The 14273-nt window shown below is 37.7% G+C and overlaps 1 protein-coding gene across 8 annotated transcripts in view; it reads left to right on the top strand.

The window, feature by feature from the left end:
- Positions 1 to 12183, top strand: part of rgs3a (regulator of G protein signaling 3a) — an 86264-nt gene extending 74081 nt beyond the window's left edge. For 7 of the 8 annotated variants that reach the window (XM_055200307.2, XM_055200303.2, XM_055200304.2 and 4 more), the window contains 4 exons: positions 1345 to 1446; positions 4257 to 4318; positions 5156 to 5322; positions 10655 to 12183. In XM_055200307.2, coding sequence (XP_055056282.2) covers positions 1345 to 1446; positions 4257 to 4318; positions 5156 to 5322; positions 10655 to 10855 — 532 coding nt within the window. In that variant the 3' untranslated portion in view covers positions 10856 to 12183. Of the gene's footprint in view, positions 1 to 867; positions 1239 to 1344; positions 1447 to 4256; positions 4319 to 5155; positions 5323 to 10654 lie in introns of those variants that run through there. The other variant, XM_055200309.2, reaches the window with a different exon arrangement.
- Positions 12184 to 14273: the final 2090 nt, after the last annotated feature.

The raw sequence follows: 14273 nt of genomic DNA, 5'->3' as shown, positions 1-14273 counted from the left end.
GCAGCTTAATTTAAGAATATTTTGATGTTTTTACTGAAAACAAGACAAAAATACTAAGAATTTTTCTCTTGAAAATCATTTTTTTTGCAGTGTTCTGTCTACACTATGTGATGTGCTGGATCGTTTTATATCACTAAATATAAAATTTTCCAGCGTGGACATGTAGTGATTTTTTTTAGAAACTGGTTTCCGGTGTGAGGAACTGCCTCTCGGCTGTGTGTTACACATCACTGCTGACTAACATTTCATCACCTTCATCATCATCATTGTCTCACCCAACAGATTAGAGTTTTAAATCCTTAAATGCTGATGGTTTAAATAAAACAACCACACACATGAATCTTAAACTGTTGTGGGATAATTTTGCCTCCGTGGCCACTTTAAAAACAGTTTCGTGGAATGAAAGGAATGTTTTATTTTGGCATCGTCACCATTTTGGTCTTTAGGAGGTGGGGAATTCTCCAGCCCTCAGGATAACATCATACGTCATAAATAACTCAGACTTCCTTTTTCCTGTTGGAGCCCATCTGCGTTTACCTTCACCCTAACCAGAGGGCTCTGAAAATTTGGTCAGACTTGTACTGTTATACTGTAACAGAGTTGACACAGATGTGACAAGTACACACAAGCGCCCGTGGAAAATGTGCGCAAGATTTATTTAATAAAACGTTTTAGTCCAACTCACAAAAATAGCACTTTGACCACAAAAACCTAACCCCAGTTTAGCACGTGGCCTTTCGGAGCACTCCCTGAGAGAATCGGATGATCTTATACATGGATATATTTAGAAGCGGTGACCCGGGAGTGCCAAAAATGGGATCCGGTTTCTTTTTTAGAGGCCAAATGTAGATGATGAGGGCACAGGAGCCACAGTGGAAATTAGCGGATGGAAATGGGTGTCGTGTGAGGTCTGATCTTCCTTAAAGGCACTTGAGGTCAGGGAAAGTGAGGACAGGCGTCTGGAGACGCTGTGTGGATCTCATGAGACATGGATGTAGGGGTAAAAGGTCAGATTTTTGGAGGTGCAGCTGTAATCTCCGGCGGTCCCCTGAGTTAGCGCCTCTAGGGCCCCTGGTGGCACCTGAAGAGTGAAGTGATGGTGTTGAGATTAACGCATCCCTCCCTTCACTCATCCACTCGCACGCTCAGACGTTGGACAGGCAGGAGGACGAAACATTGACAGGAGACAGAACGGGAATCTTATTATTTGCAACAACTTTGCCGATTGAGGAGAAAATGTACATGATGGCAAAATGGTTTTAGACTTGTGGATATGATTTGGATTTATTTGGTCACCATCTTCAGTGGGATTGAGATCTTTCTCTTGTGTGTTTCTCTGCCCAGGGCCAAAGATATGAAGAACCGACTCGCTTTCCTGAGGAGGAGAAATGAGTCGCCCGGAAGCAGCCCGTCCGGCAAACTCGACAAAACCATGAAGTCTGCCAAGTAAGTGTGTATGTGTGTGACATGTGCGCCTGTTCCTGGGTCGTGATCCAGCTGGTGGCTCTCTGTTTGTGTGTGGGATGAGATCGAGAGACGAGAAATACAAGCGAGAAGACATTTATAGATGTGACAATGACTTTGATAATGTGCGAGCTTATAGTTTGATAGGGTTAAAGGGGCTAACTCATTAACTCATTTAAAAATCATACAAAAACCTTTTCAGTGATGAAACATTTGAATATAATCATGTGTTTTTATATAGTCATTTAAAATGATGGAGGGTCAAAGGTCATCATTCCATGATGGTTTGAAAGTAACATTAGTGCCCGAAGAGCTAAACTTGACTTCTAAAATTAAAATCTTAAATTCTTAAATTAAGATGTATTTTCTTGATGAGCAAAATGACCTAAGAAAATATATCATTTAAGTAAATTAGTGCTTAAAACAAGCAAAAAAAAAAATCAGCCAATGGAATAATTTTTTTTCTTGAAATAAGTTTACTTTTTTTATTAACACTAAATTCCAGAATTTTTTTATTATTCCATTGGCAAAAAAATAGACTTTTAGATATTTTTACTGAAAACAAGACAAAAATGCTAAGTAAGAAAGTCATTTTTTGCAGTGCAAAGAGGCACCAACCAACACTATTTATTTCTCAAATTTAAAAAGTGCAAGTTAGATTAACTTAAAAAAAGACATAATTTTTTGGGGTGTTACTAAATTGAAGTCATTTAAAAAAAATGTAACCTTACATTTTTCACTTAAAGTGATGAATTTTTTAAAGTTGATTAAATGTGATTTTTTTTTAAGTGTAACAAATTATCCAATTACTTTTTATAGTGTTTATGCACTTTACAGTTTTATTAGTGATGCAACAATTTAAAATTTTTGTGCCTTTACCGATATTCGATTACTTAGAATGACGTCTACCGGTACCGATAGACAGTTTCATTGGACGCATGTACGTTGTCACGGTTACACTTCTGGACGTACCTTAACTTCCGGTCTGTGTTTGTTTAATTGTCTGTTTTGTGACTAAACTGAACTCTGGAACAAATACATTGTCTAGATAACAAATGTTATGCAAAATAATAAATGTTAAATAACAAATGATCATGGATCACCGCTATTTGAATGGAGGTTTGGCAGCCGATCTTTAGTTAACATTGTATACATTAAAGTATACATTTTACACAGTAACGCTAGCCCAGTGTCGTTTTTAATACGCTTTAGCTAGGACTTAAACTAAGGTAAAATATGTGTTGTTTATTTAGCTTTTTATCAGAAATAAACTACTCTAAAAGACTTTGTTGTTATTGATTCTTAGCGGAGTTTACCGGAAGTTACGTTTGTTCCACGAAAGCCGCTTGTTTATGTTGTTACTGCTGAAACCGTCTAAATACAGATAGTTTTGCGTCGTTTTGATGGTCAAGATATAATCTGACCTGATCATCGGATTTTTATACAATCTGCCGATGTCTGATACTGGAATTTTTTTTTTTATCTGCCGATAAAACCGATTGCGTATATTTTTATTTTTATTTGCGAATATAGACCTTCCGTGAGGAAAACCCGTGATGAAGACGTTCAGATGTCACGAACACACTATTTGGTTTAATCACTTGTAAATATAATGTCATTTATGTTATTAAAATATATAGAATTATTTTTTGTGTAATATTAAACTGTACCTGTCCAAATTATTTGCAACATCCGGGTTACCGCAAGTTATTAGTTTTGAAAGGTAGTTATCTGAAAAAAAAAACGAACCTTGGAATGTGCGACCGGCCAATCAAAATCAAGCATTTTAGAGAGCCGTGTAATAAAGGTCGACGTATCCATGCATGTCTAGATCTTACGGGTACCTGCTTTCAGACTGTTGTTTACACTGCAAAAAATAATTTTCTCGAAGGGAAATTCTTGGTATTTTTGTCTTGTTTTCAGTAAAAATATCTAAAAATTCTTAAATTAAGATGCTTTTTCTTGATGAGCAAAACGACCCAAGACCCAAGAGTTTTTAGACCAAAAATATCAAATTTAAGCAACTTTGTGCATAAAACAAGTAACATTTTTCTTGAATTTTTCTTGAATTTAGTGTTTAAGAAATTTTTTTGATTTTTTGCTTACCCCATTGGCAGATTTTTTGCTTGTTTAATGCACAAAATCACTTAAATTTGATATTTTTGGTCTAAAAAGTAGACTTATTTTCTTGGGTCGTTTTGCGCATCAAGAAAAAACATCTTTTTAGATAGTATTTTTGTCTTGTTTTCAGTAAAAATAAGAAACTTTTTTCTTGAAAATCATTTTTTGCAGTGTATATATAATTATAATCTGATTTACAAATTTTAAAATGATGCAAAATTATGTCACAAAGATGAGGTGTTAATAAAACCGATGAATATTCTATTAAACTTATTGAGAATGAGTGAAATGCTGTAATGTACTGTATTATTCACTCAATGTGTAAATGTCAAAAAACAAGTTTCTCTATCGAGCAAGTGTAAATCTAAAAGTGTTGCGTTTAGAGAGAGAGAAAAGTTGGGAGAGAATGAGTCTTTGAGAGAAGATTGGGGGCGGATGTGTCATCTCATTGGTGGAGCCCAGCTCCGCCCCCTCCTCCACACACAGGGTGTATAAAAAAGGCTGTCCAAGAGAGACTAACACAGACGTTCACACACACAGACACACACACACACACAGACACAGACAGACGCTCATTCACAGACGCTCGAGCACATGGTTCGAATGGGTCACACCATGAGAAATCTGACAGAGATGGGCTTGCTGAAAAACCGATCTGCTTTCATTTGCAGGCCCACTCCAGAAGAAGCCATCAAATGGGGAGAATCCTTAGACAAGCTGCTCGGCCATAAATGTAAGATATTTACGTGTCTTATTAATGTGATTTATGGATGTGTATTAGTTTGTATGAATGACTTCCTGGTGTAGGTTTGAGCTGCTGAAAGCCAATGAATGAAAGGAATCAAGTCTATATTTAGCCGCCGTATGTACTGTATATAATCTGGCTTTTAGCAGCTCACCCGTTCAACTTTTAATCTTCTGATGTTGATGTGTAATGCCGAGTGCATGAGTTGGAATAAATGCTTGAGATTTGAGGCGCATGATGCATCTTCCGCCGCTGGGATCGTTTCCTTTAAGCGTATACTTTATCAGCGGGGAACGGAAAAGGTGCTTGCGTGATGGGAAGGGACCAGCGTTTCCTTTCTTTGTAATGCTGGACACCTTTGTATCCAGTTGACTGATTTACTTTAGTAACTTTGACATATTTTTCAATAAGATTGAGTAAAATATATTGTTATGCACATAATAGATGCTCCACCGATTACATAAAAATATAATGGAGCACACACACACATACACACACATTACAAGATTGTACTGCAATGCTCAGATTTAAGATTCGTGACAGATGCTTTCTTACCAAACAGGGAACATGACGGCTTTAAGAGTCATTATTACAATGAGTCAGGAGGACAATTATGATAGGAAATGCAAATTAAACAACATAATAGTGGAAATGTAATCTCGTGCGGTCTCAGAGGAGAAGAAATATAATCGAGTTCCCGGTCAGAATTGTCAGTGATGATGACTCAGGTTTGGCATTCGTCTCTTCGATGGAGGCTGCCGTTGCCATGGTTCTCTGTTTATCCGTTCAATAACATCTGCCTCTTTTTCCCCTCTCCTGCATCAGATGGGCTGGCGGCGTTCAGAGCTTTCCTGCGCACGGAGTTCAGTGAAGAGAATCTGGAATTCTGGCTGGCCTGCGAGGATTACAAGAAAATTAAATCGCAGTCCAAGATGGCATCCAAAGCCAAGAAAATCTTTGCGGAGTACATCGCCATCCAGTCCTGTAAAGAGGTGAGCATGAAAAGAGATTATCTACTAAAGATCTCCAAGATAATCACGAACACATCTTGAGTTTTTACGTTTTTTTTAAATAGCCTGGCAACACAATCGCAGGTTTGATGTTCATGTGTAAAAGAGGCTTTGTGTAAGAGTGAAACACTTGCCTTTACCAAGGAAATGACATCATACCTGACAAATAAATTCCCACAGCAGCGCATGTGTTTTCTATCTTTCATTTACAAACTTGGAAAGCAGCTTGGAAATCCAGGATCAGATGAGCTGTGCTTTCCAGCAGTCGAGCTCAAACGTTTATTTCAGGCTGAGTTGTTTTTAGTTTCGACTTTTGACCAAACTATTATTGGGCGAAACACCAAATGTGAATTCAATGATTTGCGCGAGTAGATTACATACAAAGTCAATGCAAAGACGTGAACTTGCGCAGGGTGATGCGAATGAGGCAAATTTAACAAACGATTTGTGCGAGTAGATTACATACAGAGTCAATGCAAAGACGCAAAATTGCACAGAGTGATGAGAATGACGCAAATTCAACAATTAGCGCGAGTAGATTACATACAAAGTCAATGCAAAGACACAAACTTGTGTAGGACGATGAGAATGATGCAAATTCAACGATTATATAGATTAGATTACATACAAAGTCAATCCAAAGACACAAACTAGTGGAGCACGAAGAGAATGATGCAAATTCAATGATTAGCACGAGTAGATTACATACAAAGTCAATGCAAAGACACGAACTTGTGTAGGACGATGAGAATGATGCAAATTCAACGATTAGCACGAGTAGATTACATACAAAGTCAATGCAAAGACACGAACTTGCGTAGGACAATGAGAATAATGCAAATTCATCGAACGTTTTGCACGAGTAGATTACATAGAGAGTCAATGCAAGACGTGAACTTACGCAGGATGATGCGAATGACGCAAATTTAACAAACGATTTGTGCGAGTAGATTACATACAGAGTCAATGCAAAGACGCAAAATTGCACAGAGTGATGAGAATGACGCAAATTCAACGATTAGCGTGAGTAGATTACATACAAAGTCATTGCAAAGACACGAACTTGTGTAGGACGATGAGAATGATGCAAATTCAACGATTAGCGCGAGCAGATTACATACAAAGTCAATGCAAAGACACGAACTTGTGTAGGACGATGAGAATGATGCAAATTCAACTATAAGCTCGTTTATATTACATACAAAGTCAATGCAAAGACACGAACTTGTGTAGGACGATAAGAATAATGCAAATTCAACGAACGTTTTGCTTGAGTAGATTACATAGAGAGTCAATGCAAGACGTGAACTTGCGCAGGGTGATGCGAATGACGCAAATTTAACAAACGATTTGTGCGAGTAGATTACATACAGAGCCAATGCAAAGACACAAAATTGCACTGAGTGATGAGAATGACGCAAATTCAACGATTAGCGCGAGTAGATTACATACAAAGTCAATGCAAAGACACGAACTTGTGTAGGACGATGAGAATGATGCAAATTCAACGATTAGCGCGAGTAGATTACATACAAAGTCAATGCAAAGACACAAACTTGCGTAGGACGATGAGAATAATGCAAATTCAACGAACGTTTTGCTTGAGTAGATTACATAGAGAGTCAATGCAAGACGTGAACTTGCGCAGGGTGATGCGAATGACGCAAATTTAACAAACGATTTGTGCGAGTAGATTACATACAAAGTCAATGCAAAGACGTGAACTTGTGCGGGTGATGCGAATGACCCAAATTCAACGATTTGCGTGAGTAGATTACATACAGAGTCAATGCAAAGACACAAACTTGCGTAGGACAATGAGAATGATGCAAATTCAACTAACGTTTTGCGCGAATAGATTACATTACGAGTCAATGCAAAGATGAAAACTTGTGCGGGACAATGAGAATGATGCAAATTCAACTATTTGCGTGAGTAGACTACATACAAAGTTAATGCAAAGACACGAACTTGCGCAGGGTGATGGGAATGACGCAAATTTAACAAACGAGTTGGACGAGTAGATTACATACAAAGATGCGAACTTGTGTGGGGCGATGTGAATGATGCAAATTCAACTATTTGCATGAGTAGATTACATACAAAGTTAATGCAAAGATGTGAACTTGCGCGGGGCGATTAGAATGACGCAAATTCAACTATTAACAAGTAGATTACATACAAAGTCAATGCAACGATGTGAACTTGCGCGGGGCGATGCGAATGACGCAAATTGAACGATTTGCGCGAGTAGATTACATACAAAGTCAATGCAAAGACGCAAACTTGTGCGGGGTGATGCGAATGATGCAAATTCAACTATTTGCATGAGTAGATTACATACAAAGTTAATTCAGAGACGCAAACTTGCGCAGGGTGATGCGAATTGCGCAAACTTAACAAACGATTTGCGCGAGTAGATTACATACAGAGTCAATGCAAAGACGCAAACTTGCACAGAGCGATGAGAATGACGCAAATTCAACGATTAGCGCGAGTAGATTACATACAAAGTAAATGCAAAGACGTGAACTTGCGCAGGGTGATGCGAATAATGCAAATTTAAGAAACGATTTGTGCGAGTAGATTACATACAGAGTCAATGCAAAAATGCAAACTTGCGTGGGGTGATGGTAATGACGCAAAATTAACCAACGATTTGCGCGAGTAGATTAGGGGAGAGCGGGGTATGTTGTCACACTTTTCACACTGTCTAACATTTACTGAGCACCATACATCAAAATGGTATAAATCTCATACCAAATGAAAGAAGGAAGTCTTGGGCACATATGTTGTATTCATTACATCTTTATATCTTATCTCATTACAGAGTTGTAGACTGTTGAATAGTGACTGTGCACTTGTGACAATTTGCCCCATCGGAGGGTAAGTTGTCACACTAGGGCGGGTAAGTTGTCACACTAGATTATCTAAAAATAAGAACACAACTACTTAATTGTGAATATTGATTTTAATTTTTAAACTCAAACCAAACTGGAAATATAAACATCCGTGCCTGGAGAATCTGGAAAAACAATTATTTCAATCCAAATAATGCACATTTCAATTAAGTGGCAAGACCACTTTACTTTGAACTTTGGTTCAAATGTTCTATGGCTTTCACATAAAACCAGATAACTGAATGGAACGCTGCAGATAACTTGCTTAACTTAACATGTTTAACCTCTGAACAAAACAGATGCCCTGTATGACTAATAGGACTCATCTCCAGAATCACAATTCTGACACACATAAATTGCCTGGCCTGAGGTGCAAGCATCATGGGCCCAATTGTTGCATTTTACACATTTTACCCAGGTCTCCTTTGGACGACTCTTTGAAAATGGCTCTACACAGACGAGGCAGAAGCACTCTTCATCATCTGATGATGACTCTTGCATGATTTTTCTTCTTTTAGCTGCCTTGTTTTTCATCGGTCCAGATTTCTGCTTCCCTTTCTTTTGAAACAGCTTTTTGCTAGATTGAGGCTTATTCTTTTCTATATCATGTTTTCTGAGCATGTTCGATGTGTTTGTTTGTACAGGGGCAAGTTGTCAGATGTGACGACTTGCCCCAAAGTCATTGAGACAACTTGCCCCATACTTACTTGTGTGCTAATGTTGTCTGAATCTCAAGTTTAGCTCATCATATCACTTTAGCTAAAGTATCAAAAGACACTTTACGGTCTCCTCTATTTTGTGCAAAATAATCATTTTAAACATTCACACCTAACAAAGTTGTATTGCATAAAATGTAAAGTGATTTTTTTTTTACTTTTTAAGCAGAAAAATAAGAAAATTGTGCTAACCTCAGATTACAGTGATCTTGACCACATGTGAACAGGAAGTTCACTATAGAAGAAGAAGTCACATAAAGTGGCTATTTGATTTTTGAGATAGAGCCTCTACTGTTGGAGTTATTAACAGTGTGACAACTTACCCGTGTGACAACTTACCCCGCTCTCCCCTACATACAGAGTCAATGCAAAGACGCGAACTTGCCTGGGGCGATGAGAATGATGCAAATGCAACAAACGTTTTGCGCGAGTAGATTACATACAGATTCAATGCAAAGACGCGAACTTGCACGGGGCGATGAAAATGACGCAAATTCAACTATTTGCGTGAGTAGATTACATACAAAATCAGTGCAAAGATGCGAACTTGTGCGGGGCGATGCGAAAGACCCAAATTCAACAAACGATTTGCGCGAGTAGATTACATACAGAGTCAATGCAAAGACGCGAACTTGTGTGGGCCGATGCGAATGACCCAAATACAACTATTTGCGTAAGTAGATTACATACAAACTTAATGCAAAGACACGAACTTGCACGGGGCGATAAAAATGACGCAAATTCAACTATTTGCGTGAGTAGATTACATACAAAATCAGTGCAAAGATGCGAACTTGTGCGGGGCGATAAAAATGACGCAAATTCAACTATTTGCGTGAGTAGATTACATACATAGTCAATGCAAAGACGCGAACTTGTGTGGGCCGATGCGAATGACCCAAATACAACTATTTGCGTAAGTAGATTACATACAAAGTTAATGCAAAGACACGAACTTGCACGGGGCGATAAAAATGACGCAAATTCAACTATTTGCGTGAGTAGATTACATACAAAATCAGTGCAAAGATGCGAACTTGTGCGGGGCGATAAAAATGACGCAAATTCAACTATTTGCGTGAGTAGATTACATACATAGTCAATGCAAAGACGCGAACTTGTGTGGGCCGATGCGAATGACCCAAATACAACTATTTGCATAAGTAGATTACATACAAAGTTAATGCAAAGACGCGAACTTGCGCAGGACGATGAGAATGAGGCAAATTTAACGATTTGCGCGAGTAGATGACATACAAAGTCAATGCAAAGACACGAACTTGCACAGGGCTATGCGAATGATTGCCCCAAATGCATCTTCGGCAAGTTAAAAACATTTAAAAATTAGCATAACACGAAGTTAAATCCCGTGAGTAATCTAGAGCAGGCAATGCAATGCTTCACGTTTGGTATGTACACACAAAAATTGACCATACTTTGGCTTTAAAGCGACCCACAATAGTTTGTTCTGGTAATATCGAATAAGATCATCTGAAACAGATCAGTAGTTCTCTTAACTTCTGGGATTGTTTTAACATGCATACATGATGGTTTAAAGAAAACTGTTAACAAATCCACTTCATGGATCAAATCCAGCCAAGCTTTGATTCAAACCAGAACCTCTGAATAAATGTTTAGAAATATTTATTTTTCTTTATAAATAGAAATAAGTAAGATCTTGTTCTGTCTGTCCTTCAGGTAAACTTGGATTCGTACACGAGAGAGCACACTAAAGAAAACCTGCAGAGCATCAATCGTTCATGTTTCGACCTGGCCCAGAGGAGGATATACGGCCTGATGGAGAAAGACTCGTACCCTCGGTTTCTGCGCTCAGAACTCTACGTAGACTTAGTGAACCAAAAGAAGGCCAGCAGCACATCGACCTCATCCTCCTCATAAGACGGCGGAGAGAAAGAGAGACTAGCATCTTAAAGATTTCTTCACTTAGCGTTATGTTCTCATCAGCCGCTCTGTCCATCAGAAAGGCAAGAAAGGTCAGCGGTGGAGAAATCCGCAGGGCGGTGTTTACAGACGGAGTGACCCGAACTAAAGGCGCTGGGCGACGGGGGTCACCACAAAGCTCATTTGCGTTGCATTTATTTCCTCATGTACTGGAGAACGGAGGAGGTTATCGTCTCCTTTAATACAAAGACAGTCGGGTACTGTTCTGCTTCTTCATCCGATCCCGTCAATATGGGCAAAAATCCTTGAGGTTGGACGTACGTACGGTGCGTGAGGAATGTTCTCTTCAACATCATCTCTCCCTACGATCATGCACTTGTCGCTCATGTCTGTTTATCCCAAAACATCATAATTTATGAATGAATGCTCTATAGGAATGGACCAAACCACAGCAGAAGACTAGCACGTCACGCTCTGAGCAAGAAAAAGACCAAAAATTGGTCTGTACACAACATGCTTGGTTGCGTTCTATATAGCCAATAAGCAATTCATTGTAGCTCCACTTTATGACTCTCAGGACATTATGGCACTCGACTAGAAAGCTTCCAGGCTTGCTTATGTTCGTTTTTATTTTTTTTCACCTTTAAAATGACATTTTTATGGACTTTTTATCATGCACTCCATTTATTCACAGGGTCGGTTAGGATCTGTCCCTATATGTATGTTAATAAGATAACATGCTTTGTACAATATGTACTTATTTATTTAGAAATCTCACTGGTTGCTGTTCGTTGCACTCGTCTGAAATTCCCCTCTCCCTATCCATCCAGGTCCAAAGCTGTCCTGATGTATATGTGCAATAAGTTATTTTTATTCTTATGGATAAGTTACACTTTTACGAGAGAGACCACGGATCGATCTCGTAAGAGTTACGATGCGGGCGAGTTACGGTAGACGTAAGAATGTGGCTTGCGGACTTACACGAATGATTCAAACTGTTTTCCTGGCAGCAGGCAGCCGGGTTAATAGATGTATATATAATTCTTTAAAATACATGAATAAAATAAGATACAAACACAAATGGTTTTGTGTGGCTGTACGTATGTAAATATTTAAAGCTGTAAAATAATATGTATTGTTATAATACCCCGGGATGGAGGGAGTTTTGCCACTGCTTGTAAGGAGTTTAACGAAATGCATTTGATCATTTTCACCGTTTACAATTCTAACGCATCTCCTAAGATAGCAAGTGCAGCAGAAAATAGAGATTTGAAAGCCAGTGTTATTGCAAAGACAAATAAAACATTCAACTGGTTAAATAATAATCCATTGTGTCTTGTGTTCATTTTTACCACTTTGCAAATCAACACGTCATGTGTCGAGCTTCACAGTCAAAATAAAATAAGAAAATGTGTTTGCTAGAAAAAAATCACAAGAATCTTTTTTTCTTTATTTCTACACTGTAAAATTTTCATCGAATCAACATATATTTGATGTTACTTTAACTTAACACATTAAATCAACTAGTTTTATAAATCAAAACTAGGGCTGTCAATCGATTAAAATATTTAATCTAGATTAATCGCATGATTGTCATGAGTTAACTCGCGATTAATCGCACATTTTTATCTTTTTTATATTTACCTTAATTTAACACTTTACATTTTAAATCAACATGAGCATGGACAAATATGGATGCTTTATGCATATGTATGTCTATTATTAGTGAAAGATTATAATAATAATCCAGATTTTTTTCACTGTAAATCACTGTAAAACTAATAGATTTAGCACAAAGAAAGTGAAAAACAATACTATAGGAAAAATATACTTTTTTATTTTTTTATTGTTTAATTGACATTGAGACTGTACTGTAATGCAATGATGTAATATAATATTACACATCAGATATTTTTCCCCAACAGTTAACCAAACATTCACTTAAGACTTAACAGATTATTTCTGCGTGAATTCTTGTCAAAACAGATATTTTTTAAAACTGTAATATTGTCTATGTGTGCAAATATCGGGGTCGTGCTCTTCTGTGCATGCTTCAAATGTGTCAGTCATCGCGAGGAAGATTGTTTTCGAGTCTTGTGGCTCTTAATAACTCTTTAAACATTAATCAGGTCCCAAACTTTATCTCTCCTAATATCTATTTCAACACTTTCATTTCTAATTCCTGCATGGTTTAAAACCCAAACCAAAATCTTAGACGAGCAAGTGGATGGACATGCAGTTAAGCATTTAGGACGGTACATCTCTCAGAAACGTACAAATAAAGATACATTTTGACGTTTGATGACTATTTACTGTCTTAATTTATCCAACAATAGCCAAGGGTCAAACAGAAATTGTGCATTGTGTTAATCGCACGTTAATAAAATTAGCGTCGTTAAAATGAATTTACGTTAATGCGTTATTAACGCGTTCATTTTGACAGCCCTAGTCAAAACATAAAATAGTAGGTTGAATTGATTTGCAAAACCAAGTTGTTTTAACTTACAACCAGTCCCAGACTTTTAAAGAGAAATTCTGTCGAAATGAATTTGATCATCTTATATGAAATTATTTGTCGAATCCAGTGAAGTAATGTGTGAGAAAGCAGAGTTGTGTTTGCATCTGACTGGCATTTTATTTCTCTATCAAATACAGCAGTGTTTGCATCTTGCAAATGTTCTTTCTAATATTCCAGTTTGTCGTATTTATAAAACGTTTACATACAACTGAAGTAAACACAAATCTCTGTGTGAGTCTTTTACTGAGTGCAGATCTCTCTGCGTGAGCTTCAATTTAAATCTCCACACTGCAAATAGCAGCAATTGAGTTTCTCTTCAGTGAGTTTCCAAGGAAACATCAGCTCGAGACCCTCGATCGCTCCCCCGACCCGACGGATTGAGAGCTCTTCAACAGAATGAGCTCAGCTGTATTCACTGCAACACTGTCACGAGCATCTGTCTGTTCTGGGGTCAGACGCGAGAAACATTCACTTTTTTTACCTCAACATTGTCTTGGTTACTATGTTTCCTTCTGGTTTCAGTCAAAAAAGCAAACTCTCAACCTTTATGATATTCTGATGTGTGTATAAGGCTTAACTCACTCCTTCAAATCTGTGTTACTGGGTGTCTCCAAATACCAACACTTGTGTTTAATGAAGTGTGCGTGCGCGTATACAGCACTGAATATAAACACATCCAAAAAATGCCATTAGGACTAAAAGAAGTTATTTAATGAACTGACACATGATTTACTGTCACATTAAAACAGCAGATGCCTTCATAATGATCAGTAGTTTCTAAATATTAAGACAAATATTTTCAGTTTGATATGTAGCATAAATGTACACAGACAGGCCGAGTGTGGATGAATACATCAGGACAGTGATGTTGTTTTTTTATAGGTTTATTATATCAGA

The sequence above is a fragment of the Misgurnus anguillicaudatus genome, chromosome 22 (assembly GCF_027580225.2).
Source record: "Misgurnus anguillicaudatus chromosome 22, ASM2758022v2, whole genome shotgun sequence".
In the NCBI taxonomy this organism is placed as follows: Eukaryota; Metazoa; Chordata; class Actinopteri; order Cypriniformes; family Cobitidae; genus Misgurnus; species Misgurnus anguillicaudatus.
The sequence above is the reverse complement of the archived record's forward strand: the minus strand, read 5'-3'. Positions and strand labels throughout refer to the sequence as shown.